Source organism: Acomys minous (genome assembly GCF_964271855.1).
Source record: "Acomys minous genome assembly, chromosome: 9".
Taxonomy (NCBI): Eukaryota; Metazoa; Chordata; class Mammalia; order Rodentia; family Muridae; genus Acomys; species Acomys minous.
The window spans coordinates 82,688,952-82,708,851 of record NC_140490.1 but is presented as its reverse complement, the minus strand read 5'-3'; the positions used below and the strand labels follow the sequence as shown (position 1 = coordinate 82,708,851).

General features: G+C 45.7%; 2 protein-coding genes across 2 annotated transcripts in view; both read left to right on the top strand.

Annotated features, from left to right (window-relative positions):
- Positions 1-16,406, top strand: part of LOC311604975 (zinc finger protein 431-like) — a gene marked incomplete at its 3' end in the record, with an annotated part of 53,281 nt that extends 36,875 nt beyond the window's left edge. The window contains exons 5-7 of the mRNA XM_084795254.1: positions 125-371; positions 16,028-16,154; positions 16,342-16,406. Of these exons, the coding sequence (XP_084651380.1) occupies positions 366-371; positions 16,028-16,154; positions 16,342-16,406 (198 nt within the window). The 5' untranslated portion in view covers positions 125-365. The remainder of the gene's footprint in view (positions 1-124; positions 372-16,027; positions 16,155-16,341) is intronic.
- The window catches only part of LOC311604974 (zinc finger protein 560-like), a 225,943-nt gene that overhangs the window by 123,099 nt on the left and 82,944 nt on the right, over positions 1-19,900 (top strand). The window lies entirely within an intron of this gene.

Here is a 19,900-nt window from a genome sequence, read left to right as displayed (position 1 = left end):
GGGCTGCCATGTTGTTGCAAAGAATTGATACTTGGTCTCCGGCAAGAACAGCCAGTGCTCTAAACCCGATGAACCATCTCTTCTGTCTTGATTCAGACACTTACTGTTGTATTTTGATTCCCAGGAGCTACATGAGAGGGAATGTTAGGGTACAACATTTCACTGCAGGCTGATTTGAGATCTTCCACCAGGGCTGAAGAGATGTCCCAACAGTCGAAAACACTAGTTGTTCCTCCAGAGGATTGGGGTTCAATTCCCAGCACCCACTTGATGGCCACCAACTTCCTGTAATTCCAGTCCCAGGGGATTCAATCAGCCTATTCTAACCAGCAAGTGCACTTCACAGTCTATGACGACAGGCATACATGCAGGTAAATATCCATGTTTGTGTAATAAAGGTCACCAAAGGACATCCTCATACCACTCCCTGTCGCCTAGGAGCACAGAAGACATGGACAAAGGGATCGAAGTTTCACTTCACCTGACAGGCAAGAAAGTCCCCGGGTGACTTACGTGCACAGCCCTCAGGAAAGGGTGGCGTGTCCTGGGTTTTGCAAGTCCAGAATATGGCGGCTGTGAGACAGTGCAGCATGCTGCTGCTGCTGGGTGTTGAATGTGATCACCAAGAGCGGGCCTGTCAGATGGAAGGCGTGCGGGCAAGCACCCCGGGGCCTCTGCCATATTCATCGTACAAGGGTTGTAATGGGTGGTTGCCAGGGTCGAGATCCCGGTATCATGCATAAGTGTCACAGGCCCAGGACAGCACCATGGAGGATTCATCATACGTGACACCCAGCACCTTGGCTCCTTGGGGAGTCACTGCTCAGATGTGTGGCAAAAGCCCTCTCTTGAGTTCCCAGATCCAGCGATGTGAGAAGGACCCACAATAAACTGTTATGATAAAAAGAAACTCACTTAAATGCTGAAGGTCATAGAAGAGACTCAGTCTTCACTACAGATGCTGTGTAGACATTGCCTGAGCAGGCCTGAGGCAAAGTTCACACCACAGAGACAGACCTTGGTGCATGCTGCTAAGGGTGTGATCAGACAGATCCTCTATTAGTATTACTCATTTTATTACTCCTCCTTTTTTTTTCTTTTTGGTTTTCATTTCTTTGCCAATTCAGGGTAGAGCTGGGTGTTCATACCACAGAAATGCACTGGAGATAAGTATTTCCAGGAAATAACTTGATAACTTGATAACATAGTGGGAAGTTTGTAGGCTCAATTTTCTTAGCAAATATATTTTTATTACGAACTTATTAAGCATGAGTACCTCACTTAAGAGCAGACTAACCTCAACAATAGGAAAATAAGATTAAAGAATACAATAATGAAACAGAAAGGATATCAGTTGCAAGGAACAATTCCTCTGGCATAACCAGCAGGGTTTTTCTGCTGGAACTTTGAGCAACCAGAACTCGGAACCTCAACCAGAGCCCAGAGCCCTGAAGCCTTCCCTCGCGCGGTTCTCTCTAGGAGCATCTTGAGGTGGAGCAATGAACAGCCAAAACTGTCCCAAGTCTCCAAAGGCCCCGCCTCCTGTTTTTGGCTCATTTTTATACTTCCTCTCAGAATTTGTTCAAGGATGTTTTTTAGATGGTTAATAACCAATCTTTCCCCACACGGTGATTCGACTTCTAAGGGGATAAACATCACCTGCCCTCTCACAAGTCTTTTTCTCATCCCCCACCTGTGATCTAAACAGAATCCATGTTTCTCTCTCCTTCAGAAGTTAACAGTGCTTTTCTTCCTATAATCGTCCTGACGGTGTGGTGAAAGGAGTTCTATTTTAGTCAGTGGTTGTACTAACACAACAGGCTGTTTTTGCTGGGTTTTTGTTATTGCGGTTGTTGTTCTAGTTTTGTTTTTTTCTATTGTTTTTACTTTAAACATTTTTAAACATCGTGATTCGTGCCATTGAGACATTTGTAAAGACATATGCCACAGCACACGTGTGGGTGTCAGAGGACCTGTTGGAAGTGCAGCATCTCTCCAGGTTATAGATCTCAGGCCCTCAGACTTGGAGGCAAGTGTCTCTACTCACTCAGCCAGCTAGCTGGCTCCTCCCATGGCTCTCCCTTCTAATCCACCCATTTTCACTCTATTGGCTGTAGTGTCTTTAATCCTTTTGGGGTAGAGAATAGCTGGCAGTAATTCTTGGCCAGCATCTGCCTACTGAGCTTGAAACAAAAACATATTTTGAGCCAGGGTCTGTTTACGTCCCCCAAATATTTTGCCTACACAGTCTGTAGTCATAGCAGGCCTTAAACTTGTCATGCTCCTGCCTCAGCCTTCCTTGTGTTGATTCCAGGACTGGACCACCACTCTTACCTTTAGGGAAATTAGCAACCAGTGTCTGTCTTCTTTGAAGAAGTTATTTAGGTCACAGTGTTTCTACTATGCCCATTTGGTGTCATTAATAATTTCTTGTTCTCTAATTAGGTAGATTTCAGCTCTAATCTCTTCTGGTCTCTCTTTGTCAACTCTCTTTCCACTCATTGATACTTTTGTTTCCATTGTCACATGTTAAGGGACATATGTAAAAACACATTTAGGTTGGAGGTGAGTCTTTTGGAAACCAAATTTATCCAAGGCATTCTCAATGCCCTGATAAAAGCACCAAGGGAAGATTACTTTTGGTTTCTGTCTATGGGAGACTTGGGGAGGTCTGGTGTGATGCTTGACCAAGCTTCTTGAGGAAGTCAAGGAACCAGGCTCTTCAGCCTGAGAGTCTGTGGTTTGCAGTCTCATGGCTACTCTGTGCTCATTCTGAGGTGTCCTGTGTTCTTCTGCTAACATTGCTAAATTACCTTTCTGATAACTGTCTCATTCTCCACCAAAAAGTGCATCAGAGCTGTGCATCTTAATAACCTTTCTTAACATTATATATATATATATATGTATATATATATATATATATATATATATATATATATACATATATATATATATATACACCCTTTTGACCTTTTGAGACAGGGTTTCTCTGTGTAGCCTTGGCCATCCTGGACTCACTTTGTAGACCAGGCTGGCCTCGAACTCACAGCCATCTGCCTGCTTCTGCCTCCCAGATGCTGGCATTAAAGGGGTCTGGCACCATGTCTGGCCAGACTTTCTATTTCTGTCTTCTCATTCCAAGTGCTTACCCTGGTCACTACCCTATAGGGGCTATACTTGTTGGTGTTTGGTGTCAAGGACCAAGTTGTTTTGGTTGTTTGGCTGGCTTTGAGGCAGGGGCATCAATTCACTGCACATTGATCTTTGTACACTAGACACCTAATGCCTACAAGATGTGAACACTGAGTGCAAGAACAGTGCATGGGTGACTTTACAGTTCAGGAACAATGCGAAACTCCGCGAGTGTGAGACAGTTTTGTTTTGTTTTGTTTTGTTTTTCCTGGAGTGGAAGCCAGAACTTCGAATCACTGTGTTTTGTCCCTTCAGAGTACTTGGTCCCTAAGGGAGAAGCTCCTGTCAGTTAAGCCTCATTAGCCAATCAGGGCGTCCAGACGGACCCACCAGTCAGAATGGGAAGGGCACTTCCGGTCCTCCAGGCGAAGACCGTTGGAGAAACAGGCACATGGTGTCCTTCCCACGCTGTGGTCCTCTGCAGGGAGATCTGAGCAGAGCAACGAACCCCCGCCATGGTGAGCTGGGATCGCTGGCCCCACGCAGGGAGGATCCACGAGAGCCAGTGTGAACTTAGTGCCAAGACTCGGCCGCCCGCGTGATGCCTCCTGTTCCCCAGAGGGCGCTGCAGCTCCAGGCGGAAGCCTGACCTCGGGATGACTTAGGTGCTCTGGCTGTGGTCGCTCAGAGCCTGGGGAGCAGAGCCCTGTGTGGAACATCCCTGTTGTGCCATGACCGTGCAGTGGTCTCCCTGCTGCTTTTTACTGTGACAGGGGAAGGCGGACTCGCTGCCTCGCAGAGCCCTGGCTTCTCTAGTGTCTTCTAGGAGTTCTGCGCTGGGCACTGGACACTCAGGTGCAGGATCCGTGTGCAGTTAATTCTGTGCAGGTGGAAAGTCTGTGTCACTAACACATTTGCATGTGGATGCCGCAGGGGTCCAGGCACCTGTGTTACTAAGTTTTTCTGTGTAACTAGGGTGGCCTGGAACTCACAGTAATCCCCCTGCCTCTACTTTCCCAGGGCCAGGATTCAAGGCCTGGGCCACCACTGCACAGCTACAGTACACTCTTTATTTTGTGGTTGACAGGAGCAAGATCGGTTCTCACCCTGGTAGACTCTATGGCATCTGGCAGGGTTAGGAAAGCTAGTCCTCACGGAGGAGGATTCAGTGCCCCATCCAGCCCACATCTCTGAATCCCATGTCCCATGCCCTTGGTGTATTCAGTAATAGGGCTTTGCTGGTGAGATCACAGAAGTGACCAAAGGTGGCAGCGACAATCTCTAAGGTTTGGGGGTCTTTTGTGCTCCTCTGACCAGCAACTCAAAGGCCAGTGTCTCATGTCAGGGTTCTTGTGTTTGAAGGTTTCTCTCGGGCACCTTTGATTTCAGGATACATCCTTGTCTTCTGTGGGGACTTGGTTCATTTGATCTGGTTTGATTTCTAAGACTGTAACAAAGGGCAAAGATGCCAGCCATGGACAGAGACACACTGCTCTGGAGGACGAGCTCTGAGCACAGATCTTGGTCTCCACATGGAGCCTCCTCCACTTGCTGGTTGTGTGTGACCATCTCAGCCTGTTCCTAAGGACTTAGTCAGAGAGGGAAGAGACCACTGAGAAATTAAGCATTTCAGAATAATCCTGTTAGCCAGTGAGACTTCATTTATTGAAAATTACATACAGAGCTAGGACAAGCCGTGTACCAGAAAGATAATGAAAGATGATAAATTACAGGACTTCTAAGAGTTGCGTAGAAAAGCTCTTGCAATCTGGGATCCTTCTCCGTAGGTTCTGGCAAGGACAGAAGGACTCCAAGGCATCGATGTCTAGTCAGTGGGCATGGATACAGACACATACACACAGAGATACACACACACACACACACACACACACACACACACACACACACACACACACACACACGCAGATGTTTAAGATCAACACTTCAGAGCCAGGCTTTCCAGGAGACACCATTTTGATTGTCTAAGGCCCCTTTCTTTTGCAGGAGAATGGGTCAGGCTCACATTTGTACTCTTTGCTTCAGGCCCCTTTAGGGAATGTATTAGCACACACCAACCTCTATTTTTCTTAAGGTCCAGGCCTTTTCCTGATTTTCAATAGGCCGAGACTCACACCTCTTGTTTGGCCGACGCCTCTTCAGAATTAGGGGTAGACCCAGACTTCTCTGGACACATGCCGCTTCAGGGTTGGGGATACAGCCAGGTGAACACATGATTTCCTTTGGGCCCAGGCCTCATCAGAATTAGAAGTAGCCCCAGGTATATTATTTTTCCTCAGGCCTAGGCCACTTAATGGGTCACAGTAGGCCAGTGCTCACACTCCTTATGGCCCCAGTCTATTCAGAGTTGTGGACTGGCCCAGGTCCACAAGACGTCTTTGGGTCAAAGCCTCATCATGATTCAAGTTTGTCCCAGGCCCATCATTCTTCCTCAGGCCTCAGCCTAGTCAGGCATTCCGATAGGCCAATGCCAACACCACATCATAGCGCCTCCTCAGAGTTGGTGATAGGCCGAAACCAGCACCTCAGGTTCATTGTGCCTAGGCCTCTTCAGGGTTGTGGAAAGGCCCAGTCTAATACCCCATTTTCTTAGACCCAAGGCCTATTCAGGGTTGGGGATAGGCCTGGGCCCTATACCTTCTCTTCTTAGGTCCCAGGCCTCTTCAGCCTTAGGGACAGGCTGAGCCCACGCCTCCTTTTCATATGTCCCAGGCCTCTTCCTGGGTGGAGACAGGCCTAGGCCCACACATGCTCTTCTCAGGGCCCAGGCCTCTTCAGGGTTGGGGATAGGCCCAGGCCCACACATCCTCTTCTTAGGGCCCAGGCCTCTTCAGGGTTGGGGATAGGCCCAGACCCACACATCCTCTTCTTAGGGCCCAGGCCTCTTCAGGGTTGGGGATAGGCCCAGGCCCACACATCCTCTTCTTAGGGCCCAGGCCTCTTCATCATTTGGGATAGGCCCAGGCCCACACCTCCTCTTCTTAGGGCCCAGGCCTCTCAGGGTTAGGGGTAGGCCCAGGCCAACGCCTCCTCTTCTTAGGGCACATGCCTATTCAGGGTTTACCCCAGAAGTCCTAAAGTAGGCAGGCACATGGGACTGCTGTAAATCCCAGCCCTCCTTGGTGGACTCTCAGTTGTCCTCTACCTAAGACTGCTGCTCTTCCTGGAGCAGGGCTTAACTCTGTGATGTCACAGAGGCCTGGCCTCACCTCACTCACTGAATCACAATGGGCAGCTTGCTATCCTGGGCCCCTTGTGCCTGCTCCAACACTAACTATACCTTGTCTCCTGTCTCACCTCTGTGCACCATGAATCCTTTAGCTTGGGTTGGTATCTTGTGTTTTTAGCTGAGGACTTGCCTTCAATGCCTTCGTTTTGGAGGCAACAGTTCAAAACTTTTAGGTGAAGAGTGTGGATAAGTCGCAATCCATCTCTTTTAAGGCAGAGCCCAGTGTGTTGGGGCAGAGACTCCTGAAAGCATCTGCTTTTTGTGTCCGTCCTCAGGGGACCGTTCACCAGAGCAACTGTGCGAGTGAATGGCCATGCTGCCCAGATTTGCTCAGAGCCTCCGTCTCCATGGGCTTGCAGGTCTCGCAGTGCTGGCCTGGCTTTCTCAGCCCTACTCTGACCAGAGACTCTGTCAAGTCCATGTTTGCCCTGTGCTGCAGCTGCCTTCCCTCAACCACTGGGTTTCCACTCTTTCTCATGAAGGGGCTGCAGATGTAAAACATGACAGTCACCCAACACTGGGGATTGCTGGACACCCAGCCTGTGGTGCCACCATGCATTCTATGTAGTGGCCCAGAATGGTGGAAAGTTTCATGTTGAATTGTAAAAGCTATAAACCTCAATTTAAATTAGTCTGGTTCTGTCTTCAGAGACAGGAAAGTCCAGCTGCAGGCAAGAGAATATTTTACATAGTCACACTGTGTGTGTGTGTGTGTGTGTGTGTGTGTGTGTGTGTGTGTGTGTGTTTGCATTCAGGGAGCCTCCCTTGCAACATGACTCATGAACATGAGGATTCTGTTGGTGTAATTTAGAGACTGTGGGAAGGTAGAGTTCCTGGTGGAAGGACAGGTTTTATAGCAGGTGAAGGGTTAATGCTTCTATGTCGTGAGCCTCGGCATGTGCTGTCTCCTGCACAGCTTCACTGTGGCTCTAGCTGGCATTCCTAGATGGAACACCGGTTGTATATTGGAATATGTGGGCACACATACTTGTCTTCTTCATTACTGTGAGAAAATGTCCACTCTCCCCAAACCATCACCTTCTCCTGGTAGAACCCTGGGTTGTCTTAGTTGATTTTCTAGAAGAGGCCTTGGTACCCTGCACACCTGCATTCAAACTGCCCCAGGAAGCACCGTGGCCATCAGAACTTGGGCAGGAGGAATAGGGACGTCACTAGGACACAAAAGAGAAGCACAATACTAATACTAATACTGCCAAATACAACCAAGCTGGACATTGTGGAAAGCTTGGCAGAAATACCTTCTTCATTGTTTATGGTATCAAAGCTAAAAAATCTTTCCTTTTTATTCAGACAAGAAAGAGACATGTTGCAGGATATTAGATCACTCTGTGAATTCTGAGATTGTGTTATTTACTGCAAAACACAAATAAAAAAACGCCTGTGTCTAGCTGTGGTGTGGTCAGCCTTGGCACACAGCTTTAATCCTAAAGTTTCTGATGACTATTCCAAACAGGATTAAATAAAGTAAGCCTTAGATTAACAGGTGGAGCAAGCATCCAGTTGACAGTGAGTGAACATGGGAGAAACCATAGGGAGTAAGAGGAAGTCAGGAGGACAGGATAGAGAGCTGCACAGGAAGTAAAAGGGAGGGACATTCAGTTTTATTTGTTTTTGAGATGGAGTAGAGAAGGGGAAGTTTTGGGGAGGGACACTGGATGAGGAGGAAGGTCAACTGGGTGCTTTCTCTGCCTCTCAGAGCTGGCAGGCTTTCACCCCAGCATCTGGCTCCTGAGTCTTCATTGGTAAATAGAATGATTGATATTTTGTCTCAAACAAAGAAACAAAAACCAAACAAACCCAACACAGTGAATCCTAAGCTGAGTACTCTCAATTTGGTTATTGCAAATAATAACAAAAACTAATAATGATGATGGTGTTGGTGGTCATGATGATAACGATGATGGTGCAGAGAGAGGGAGAGAAGGCTAGTCCTGGACCAGCAGATCCTACTGTGCTCTGGCAGTTAGGGTCCAAAGAGCCTGCAGAACCCTAAGCTCTTCCATAGCTCCAAGGAAGATGGAATTCACTGATGGGCTGTCAGAAAGCCCTTTAGTGCAGAAGGTAAGAAGCCCAGGAACAAAGTGCCCAAGATTCAGCATCTGGTGACTCCACATGTCCTGCAACACAAATAACAACACAGAGCCTGAAGAAACAGCACAGGAATAGAAATAAGGAGGAGGCTGCAGAACATGCTGAACTTGTAGCCACGAGAATGGAAGAAGCCAAGGAAATCGCCAGGAACAGACTGCCAAGAGATGTGGGCCATCTTCACTGAGCGTGCTGAGGCACACCAACTTTGAGCCATGTCCAGACCAGTCTAGGCCTTCGTGCTTAGCATCACCACAGCCATTGTGTTTTGAAGTCTCCATTTTTATCCTCAGCTTAAATTAAGTTCAAGTTCTTAGGCTTTGTCTTTTACTTACAAGTCAATACTTGCTGGATGTTCTGCTTGAATGAATGTTCTAGGTTCCACTTAAACAAAACCACACTATCCTGCCATGTTGGTTTCTCCTGGAATGGTCAGGAACCGGAATATCCCAAGCTCCTCTCCCCTCTATCTGAGCCAATCATCTTCAACTGCTTTGTTTAGCTAGTCAACATGGCCCAACGCTGCCCTCCCCTTGCTTCCCACACCTGCTTATCTGGTTGCAACCTGGTTACAGTTTTTCTTAGAAAAAGCCTGCCTTAGAAATGGCTCAGTGTGGCAGGCTTGGTGGCCCAGGCCTTTAATCCCAGCACTCTGGAGGGAGGCAAAGAAAGGCGGTCCGCTGTGAATTTGAGCCCAGCCTGGTCTACAAAATGAGTCTAGGACAGCCAGGGCTACATAGAGAAACCCTGTCTTGAAAAAACCAAAACAACAACAACAACAACAACAACCAAAGAAATGGCTCGGGTTCACAGTTTGGCTGCTGAGTCCACTGTGTCCCTGACTGGTCAGTGTTCAATAAACTTTCATCATTCTAAGTCTGGTGTCTGAGTGATCAGTTCAGGGTATTCTTGAACCCCAAAAGAGCTTCTTTCTTCTTCTGAGTCTGAATCCAGCCAAAAACAAGTGTTCGAGAGTAAGAAATAAATGATCAAACCTTGAATATTTTCAGGGCTGTCCTTCTGGTGAGCCCATTGTAGCTCTGTCAAAGCCCACAGAAGATGCACACCAAGAGTGAACTCTGCTGTCGATCTCTGGTGGCAACAGTGTGACCATGAAGATTCTTGGACCAGGTTGTCGGGGGGGGGGGGGGGAATGCTGTAATGGAGAGGGTTCTCAACTTTACTGTCATCCTAAATTGCTAAAAAAAAAATTGAAAGATTGTTTTTAAAAAGTGTTTCCTACTCAACTCTCCAAAGACCCTTTGATAAAAACTATCTTTGCTGACATTTGGAAAACCTCTCCTACTTTCCAGTAAACATAGAAACGTGGACTCACCCTTCTACTAGGTCAGCATGACAATCATGTGGATCAGTGATTTAGAAAGAATATTTTATAATCCCCCACATATAAATAAGAAAATGGCCTTCTTATCCTATCCTCCATCTTTTAGCCATCTTGGTCTTTTAGGCCCAAGATAATGGCCTAAAATCAGAGCTTCAAATCAACCAACATTTCTTCCCTGTAGTTTTTTGTTTTTCAAGAATACTAAAGAGGTGTTTTTCAAAAGGAAAAGTGGGTCATACAAACATGCTTTAGTTTACAATGGAAATTCTCTAAGGTGGGACAGGATCAAAGAGGATCTAATGACCCCCCAGTCACCGGTCAGTCACCTCCCAAACTACTGAAACATTATGGTGTTGTCCCCAGTGTCACCCACACCAGGAAAATTTCAAAGCATCTTCCATGTTACCCAGTACATATTCTGAATGAAAACATAAGAACAACAGATTTATGACTAAGAAAAATTATCAATCTCATAACATAAACAATGCAGATGGTGTCCACACTCCCCAATAACTTCTCTATTCTCAACACTGCCTGTCCATGAGGGCAGCCCACTACAACGTGTCTGCTTGTCATTGGCGTCCCTGGTCGTCCCATAGGCTCTCACCTTTTGAGGGCAGCCGAGGGAGCCACGGGAGTTGGGGCATCATCTCATCCTACAGCCACCTAGATGTTTAAAATGTTTCTTTTTCTTTCCAGTTTTTGTGGATGAGATGTCTGTCTGTCTGTCTGTCTTGAGATCCTGAGACTTGAACCCAGTGCCTCACATGTGCTAGGCAAGTTCTCTGCCTCTGCGCTGTATCTCTTGCTTCTAAATATTTGGGGGCTTTTATGAGTACACACTGGTGACTGGGTTTTCTGTTGCTCGGTTGACAGGGTCCCCATCTCCTTCTTTCTCTTAATTCCTTTGGAAACTAGAAGGAAGCCAATTTCTAACTGTAACGGCCTCTCTCCAACACCCTAGCCACAAGATCCACTTTTTCTCTTAGAGACAATCAGGTTGATCTTGAGCTTGGGACTCTTCTGCGTCATCTCGCAAGTGCTGAGATTACAGGGGAGGGGACAGAACTCAGGGTTTTGCACACACTGGGCAAGTTTCACCAACTCAACTATGTGTTGATGATTCCCTTCTTCAGGGCACACCAAAGGCCTTGTGAATGTACATATCAACTCATTCGGCAAATATTTACAGAGCGCCCACATGGGCCTCTGACCTGCTCCCAGGTCCATTCTCAAAATGTACACTAGAGGGCACTATGCTCTCCAAATACAGGCTTCCATGTGCCCTTTGGCCCATGCTATTTCTGTATCCTTCCTAGCCCACTCAAGAAGAGTCCCAGACAACTTGCCCTTTAAACTGGGGGTACAGCAGGGTGGTAGAATACTTGCCCTGCATCCTAGCAAGTGTGAGACAATGAGTCGATCCACATCACTAAAAAAGAAGAAAAAAAGAAAAGGAAAACAAATCCATCATGTGAATGCAAGGACAGAAATGACATCCCGCTCAAACAGTTCTGTTAAACACACACACACACACACACACACACAAACACACACACACACACACACACACACACACACACACCAGAGAACGTACTGATTTTGGGATCCTATAAAATTATGAAAACTAAAGACTGTTTCCACTCCAAAATTAAAAAAAAAACCAGTAATATTGCTGTTCTCCAGCTGAATTGACCCATAGAGCAAGCGATTCATTTGGACTGCGCCTAGACACAGTGAGCTTTGTCAGTCAATGGGCTGAAAGTCTGGTTCCTTCCTATCCGCATATAGTCAGGAGGGGTGGGGCAGGGGACCAGCAATCGTGGCCTAATTTTGGCTAATAATATTTAACCCTATCCCCAAGGTTCCTTCTTTTCACAGAGTGTGATTCTCCAAGTTTTCCCATTTCCCTAAGGTCAGAATTGTTTTAAAGGAAATTTTCAGGAAGCCTCAGGGTGACAAACCCCATTATTTTAGTGGAAAACTATCTTGTTTCTGGAAACCAGGGGGCTAGGCTGCAGGGCATGCATAAAATTGTAAAGTCTCTATTTCTACCTCAATAGATAAACTGCCATGTCAGACCTTTCTGTTATTGAACCAGACATTTATAGTGGGCATCTGTGTTGGCAGGTGAAAGGCATCAGGGTGGCTGGTCTGCCACAGCAGTGGAGAGAACCACCTTCTAGGGCTCTGTGCAGGTGAGTGACACTGTCCCTTTGCCCACTCACTTGACCAGCACTGGACAGGAGTGGATGTCACCTGGCTCAGTCAGATAGTCCAATGAGTAGTCTTCATGCAGGACTGGAGTGCCTGTAGTGACGTGAGAAAGGACTCAGTGGAGAGTTCTGCCAGCTCTCCTCTCTCAGCCTGTGAGACAGTGGAGAAGGTTTTATAAACATGGTCTCCTAGGGGCGGGCATCCCTCCGTATACAGGGCAGAGCTGCAAAAGCAAAACAAGAGAAGGAGGCTTATCCAGTCCTTGGTAGACTGTAATGAGGGATGTTAAAGTCCTTTTGGTTTTTTGTTTGTTTGTTTGTTGTTGTTGTTTTGTTTTGTTTTCTCGGTGTCCTGTTCTTTTTACATGTTCAAACTGTGGGATCTATATGCACAGTGGTGTTTTCAATCCATGTCTAAAGCTTTAGCTATTAATTGAGGAAATTTTGCTATGAAAGCAAGGTCATTCATTGTTGAACTTATTGCTAGGGGGAGGCCAGATCAGGGGACCAGTTTCTGGAGTTTTTAAGCTACTATTTCAGTAGTTTTAATCCAGTTGGGAGAACACTGTTACTGACCTGGAAAAGGTATGTCTGAAAACTGGCAAGTACTTTTATCCTCCCTAATGAGGCCAGATCTTGGTGAAGTCAGTTTTCCCAGAGTTCTTAGGGAATCTTGCGTTCTCATTTAGAACCTTCCCTGGGTAAGGGCTCCCTGTTTTAGATTCACTTAAACCACATCTGCCAGCTTTCTGAGACATCCATGCCAGGCTGTCCCATCTAGTTATAACATACCTTGGTCTGTGAAATCAGGCAGTTTTGTGGAGCCCCGAGGAGCAGCCTGGTGAAGGTTAGGTACCAACAGTCCTGTCCGTTATCTTTGGGAGAATGATCATCTCCTTAGGTGTCCACCATCAACCTGCGGATTTTAGGTGTGCGTTTCTTTTTTACCACGGAGGGTCAGGCAGGAAGGGTCCTTGTATGTCATCAGAATATCAATAGCCTAGTCCTTTCAGGGTCCTTTGTGTGGCAGCCAGGTCAGAATTCCAGCAATGGAAGACAGCAATTTGTAGGGGAAACCATATAGTCTTTAGGAGGGCCTAGATTTTTTTTAGTGTCCTTTGACGTAGTGTTGAGAAGCCCTTTTTCTGTAGATCACTCTGTGGACATGCCTGGTCATAAAAGCACAGTGGCTGTCCATTTATTTGGTGATGGTGAACTTTACTTTTCTCACCCTAGAGTTTGGGTCAGATTACTGAGTCCTGCTCTCTGGCCTGAGGTCCCTGGCTTGGGACAGATTGTTTCAGTGAAAGCAACTGCTGCAGCTTCCCATGCATCTCACTTCATGAAGCATCACCTGACAATCATGGGCTACCACTTGTAACATCAGACAAGAGGGAAGCCATGTTGTTGGAGGTGAGTTTCTCTCACCAGACTGGAGGATGGGCCAGGAGCAGGGCCCGGTATCAGGTCACACAGGCATTAGACAGGCAGTGTGCTGCTGCTTCTCAAAGGTTGGCCTCAATCATGTCATGTGGTACTGTGAGTGTAGCATCTTGTGCCAGAGTTATCTTGTTTGTTTTCTTTCATTAAACTTGCTGTAGTCACGTTAGACCTGTGGGCCATCCTGTGGCTAAAGGGTCCAGTCATTTAGTAATTGATGTTACAGGGCGTTTCTAGGGCCACAAAGTTTGAGTTAGAACCCATTTTGTCTTGTGTTTAATATATATATTTTTAAAATCTTTAATCTCTTTTCTAATATCTGGTGACAGTCAGGTGGCAAAGGAAACCTTTTTGGCCACTGTCTTTAAAAAGTTCCCTTTCTAAAAGGAATATAGTAAAATATAGGGGAGGGGAGTAAGGTGAAAACGGGAGGGAGGGAGGAATGGGAGGATACAAGGGATGGGATAACAATTGAGATGGAATATGAATAAATTCATAAAATATATTTTTTAAAATGCTTAACTTCTCCTTGGTCCCTGTGGACAGAAGGAACATCTCTCCTGTCCTGGCTGTGTTGTCTAGAGGCAATCCCTTGCCCAGGCCAGGGCCAGAGCTTTTACTTTTCTCAGAGTATGGTGGTTTTCTGTATCACTGGTTGAAAAGAGACCTATGTTATGAAAGAGAAGGGAAGGTAGAACTTTGAAATTTTTTTTGGGCTCAGTCCAGGGTTATATTTCCCTTTTCCAGGACTGCTTAACGTAGACACGGAGCGGAGGGAACATTCCCCTGGGGGAACTGTTTTCCCTGCCCGGGTGCAGTTCCCTTCGCTGGCATGGGTTGGGTAGAGAAGAGACTTTTATTCACCTGATACCGTTGTCTCAGACTTATTGCCTGTTTGCTGACCTGCGCTTAGTTTTGGAAGCTTCTAGCTCCATACAATCTAAACTAGACCTAGAACGTGTCCAGCCTCTGAGACTTACTGCTTAATAAGCTCAGCCTTTCTTGTTCTTAGTGAGCCCTGGGCCGGCTGGTTCACCTCAGCCATTCAGGCTCTGCTTGGCCTGAAACTAACTCCAGATTTTCTCTAACGTTCTGACTCCACGTTTTCTGGCTCGTTCTTTGTGTTTTCTCATTAAACTTCTCTCTGTAAAATTCTCCCAGCAAAACCACCTCCTCTCTTTCTGCATTACACACTTAAGTAGCTTCCCTTTTTTTTCCTATTCTGTCATAACCTTCTCTGATTCACCACGTTTTCTGCCACTCAATTAGACATCCCTTTCAATCATGGGTGCTTCCTTCTACAAACTAAATTCCTCTCCATTGTTTGGGATTACAGCCACGTACTACCACTCCTGGACCAAAGCTTTTCTTTGTTTGAAACTTGCACTATGCCAGGCTGGCCTTGAACTCAGGTTGGCTTGCCTCTGTCTCCTGAACTAAGGAGTGTTTGTATTCCAGCAGGATCCCACAGACCTAGAAGGTCGTTGTGTGGGGTCTCCTGTTAGAAAAGCCATATGAGAAATTAAAATCCCTCTACAGTGTGGCCTGGAAGACAGGGCTGGCCCCGCCCTACCTCCAAAAGGGACTGAACAGGAGCCAAGCAACAAACCAAGCAAGTGCTCCTCCTGCTACTGCGCGATAGGGGCAGGCTTGCTTTTTGTTTGTTTGCTTAGTTGGTTTGGTTTGTTAGTTTGTTTGCTTTTCTGGGTGACCTGCCAGAGCCAGTAGGATGGATTCAGGTCGGAATTGTACCAAACGGCGCTGGTGAGATGCCTCAGTGGGAAGAGGGCTTGGCATGCACGCTTGATGGCCTGAGTTTGACACGAGGGACCCTAATGTAGCCCATGAAGGCCTTGTAATGAGTGTCCTGTGTCCTGGACCAGGCCTCCAGGAGTGACCTTGTGCTTCTTAAGAACTTAAATTTTATTTATTTTTATAGGGTTTTTTTTACATGTATGTATATACATTTGGTGCATGCAATGCCTTAAAGAAGATAAAAGTTAGTAATTTTGATAGAATTTTTAAAAAGATTTATTTATTTATTATTATGTATATAGTGCTCTGCTTGCATGTACTCCTGCAAGCCAGAAGAGGGCGCCAATCACATTACAGATGGTTATGAGCCACCATGTGGTTGCTGGGAATTGAACTCAGGGCTTTTGGAAGAGCAGGTGGTGCTCTTAACCACTGAGCCATCTCTCCAGCCCCCTTTTGATAGAATTTTACAGATAGTGCTCAATAGTGCTGCCCTGCTTGCATGTATTTGTCTCCTACAATGCCGTATCCTATCCAGTGTGCACAGAAATGAGAGGCGTGATTCTCCTTTTCTCTTCCCTTCTAAAACAACTTGGTGATTGCATTTGAAATTCTGTGACATGGAATTAATATGGTGAGCACAGGTAATTATGTAAATATATATTCAATAAAGTACATTTACAATGGGGTGAATCTTACTCCTTCTGTTACCTACCTATGTATAATTCATATATTTACACAAATATACCCTATATGTCCATACATGCTTATAGTATATGTAAGGAAGCTGTGACCTATGAGGACGTGCATGTGAACTTCTCTCGGGAAGAGTGGGCTTTGCTGGATCCTTCTCAGAAGAGTCTCTACAAAGATGTGATGCTGGAAACCTACTGGAACCTCACTTGCATAGGTGATGATGTAAATTTTCCTTCACTTTTTTAGCTTAATGGAAAATAGACTTAGAGATGGTTACTCTTCTGTATTTTGATTCTGAAAGAGGTAGAATGTAATGAATAAATCAAGTATTGTTTATGGAAGATAATAATTTAAACTTTGCATAAATTTCAGAAGCATACATTTGTCTTACTATATTTTAGGCTACAGATGGGAAGACCACAATATTGAAGAATATTGTCAAAGTTCTAGAAGACACGGAAGGTAATTTTCTTGGTAAGCCAGTACCTGCATGCCTCTGAAGATGTTTTAAAGTAACCGCAGTGTTTTAATGAAAAAATAGTATAAACAAGCACAGCTTTGTGAGGATTATTAAATGCTCACAGCCGCGTATACCTCAATGTCATGCTTCAAGGTCTCGAAAAAAGAAAAAAAAAAAGAAAGAAGAAAAGGCAGGCACTGTTGGTCGCACCTGTAATTCCTGTGCTCAGGGAGGCAGAGGCAGGCAGATCCCTGTGAGTTCTAGGTCACCCTGGTCTACAATCTGAGTCTAAGACAGCCAAGGACACGCAGAGGAAGCCATCAGATGAGAATGAGTTCGTGGCCATCAGGATGCCGGTGGGCCATCCACCTGAGGACACCAAGCCCATCATCCTTTAAGCATCTTTTCACACAGTTCTGTTTCCTGCCTTTACTGGGCTCATATTGCCCACAATGCCAGGGACTCTTCTCGTCAGTCACCTCGACAAATTCAGGCTAAGTTCAGTCTCAGTGGATTCTTTTTCCCATCTCAAGAGTAAACTAAAATCTGCCTAAATCATTTTATCCAGAGTTTGGCCTTACCAACTCCTGATCAATTCTATGGGGCTGGAGATCTCCAAACACAAATCTAATCCTCCCATCTTCCAGATGTCAACCTTGAAATAGCTTCTGCTGCCTCCCAAGTAAACAAGGCAGTGGGGACCAGCATCTAACCCTACCCTCACAGGGTCACTTTTGCTTAAGAATTCCAGTGTGTCCAGAATATCATATAAATTAATTTATGTACAACCCAGTGTTTTAACCAGCAGCCCTTTAATCCCAGCACACTGAAGGCAGAGTCACGCAGATTCATGTGAGTTCTGGGCGGGCAGGTCTAATGCTGATTTTGAGGCCGTCGAGAACACACAGTGTAGGACTATCTCAACAACACAACCAAACAACAAACAATAAAAACGTGTGTTGTATTGGATGTGCTTGAGCAACAACAAGGCTGAGTGAGCAAAGGTTCTTTCAGGCACATGGTGCACATGGCATCCTGAAGTCAAACCTCAAAACCCACCAAAAATCTGTAAGGAGAGACTCCTCAAATATGCCTTTGACCCTCACACGCACCATCCTACTCACACGCCCAGCTCTGCCACAATGTTGTTTTTTTTTAAGTGGCAAGCCTGGCCTAGAATTCCATCTCCCACTCAGGAGGCCTTGTAATGAATTGGGATGTTTCTCTCCCCAGAGATATAGAAGTGATTCTGTCTTTATTAAGATAATTAGCTTTGGGGACTGGAGAGTTGGCTCAGTGGTTAAGAACACTGTCTGCTCTTCCAAAGGTCCCGGGTTCAAATCCCAACACCCATAGGGCAGCTCATAACTGTCTGTACCTCCAAGATCTGACACCCTCACACCAATGCACATAAATTAAAAACTAAATAAAAATATTTTTAGAAATTTTTTTTAAAGATCTTAATTTTTAATTTTTATAGGTATTTTACTGCATGGACATGGTGGACCACATGCATGTAGTGGCCTGAAAAGGCTTGAAGAGGGTCTCAGGTCCTCTGAGATGCAATTACAGAGTGTTGTGGGCTGCCATGTTGTTGCAAAGAATTGATACTTGGTCTCCAGCAAGAACAGCCAGTGCTCTAAACCCGATGAACCATCTCTTCTGTCTTGATTCAGACACTTACTGTTGTATTTTGATTCCCAGGAGCTACATGAGAGGGAATGTTAGGATACAACATTTCACTGCAGGCTGATTTGAGATCTTCCACCAGGGCTGAAGAGATATCGCAACAGTCGAAAACACTAGTTGTTCCTCCAGAGGATTGGGGTTCAATTCCCAGCACCCACTTGATGGCCACCAACTTCCTGTAATTCCAGTCCCAGGGGATTCAATCAGCCTATTCTAACCAGCAAGTGCACTTCACAGTCTATGACGACAGGCATACATGCAGGTAAAATATCCATGTGTGTGTAATAAAGGTCACCAAAGGACATCCTCATACCACTCCCTGTCGCCTAGGAGCACAGAAGACATGGACAAAGGGAACGAAGTGCCACTTCACCTGACAGACAAGAAAGTCCCCGGGTGACTTACGTGCACAGCCCTCAGGGAAGGGTGGCCTGCCCTGGGTTTTGCAAGTCCAGAATATGGCGGCTGTGAGACAGTGCAGCATGCTGCTGCTGCTGGGTGTTGAATGTGATCACCAAGAGCGGGTCTGTCAGATGGAAGGCGTGCGGGCAAGCACCCCGGGGCCTCTGCCATATTCATAGTACAAGGGCTGTAATGGGTGGTTGCCAGGGTGGAGATCCCGGTATCATGCATAAGTGTCACAGGCACAGGACAGCACCGTGGAGGATTCATCATACGTGACACCCAGCACCTTGGCTCCTTGGGGAGTCACTGCTCAGATGTGTGGCAAAAGCCCTCTCTTGAGTTCCCAGATCCAGCGATGTGAGAAGGACCCACAATAAACTGTTATGGTAAAAAGAAACTCACTTAAATGCTGAAGGTCATAGAAGAGACTCAGTCTTCACTACAGATGCTGTGTAGACATTGCCTGAGCAGGCCTGAGGCAAAGTTCATACCACAGAGACAGACCTTGGTGCATGCTGCTAAGGGTGTGATCAGACAGATCCTCCATGAGTATCACTCACTGTATTACTCCTCCTTTTTTTTTTTTCTTTTTGGTTTTCATTTCTTTGCCAATTGAGGGTAGAGCAGGGTGTTCAAACCACAGAAATGCACTAGAGATAAGTATTTCCAGGAAATAACTTGATTACTTGATAACATAGTGGGAAGTTTGTAGGCTCAATTTTCTTAGCAAATATATTTTTATTACGAACTTATTAAGCATGAGTACCTCACTTAAGAGCAGACTAACCTCAACAATAGGAAAATAAGATTAAAGAATACAATAATGAAACAGAAAGGATATCAGTTGCAAGGAACAATTCCTCTGGCATAACCAGCAGGGTTTTTCTGCTGGAACTTTGAGCAACCAGAACTTGGAACCTCAACCAGAGCCCAGAGCCCTGAAGCCTTCCCTCGCGCGGTTCTCTCTAGGAGCATCTTGAGGTGGAGCAATGAACAGCCAAAACTGTCCCAAGTCTCCAAAGGCCCCGCCTCCAGTTTTTGGCTCATTTTTATACTTCCTCTCAGAATTTGTTCAAGGATGTTTTTTAGATGGTTAATAACCAATCTTTCCCCACACGGTGATTCGACTTCTAAGGGGATAAACATCTCCTGCCCTCTCACAAGTCTTTTTCTCATCCCCCACCTGTGATCTAAACAGAATCCATGTTTCTCTCTCCTTCAGAAGTTAACAGTGCTTTGCTTCCTGTAATTCTATTTTAATCAGTGGTTGTACTAACACAACAGGCTGTTTTTGCTGGGTTTTTGTTATTGCGGTTGTTGTTCTAGTTTTGTTTTATTCTATTGTTTTTAGTTTAAACATTTTTAAACATCGTGATTCGTGCCATTGAGACATTTGTAAAGACATA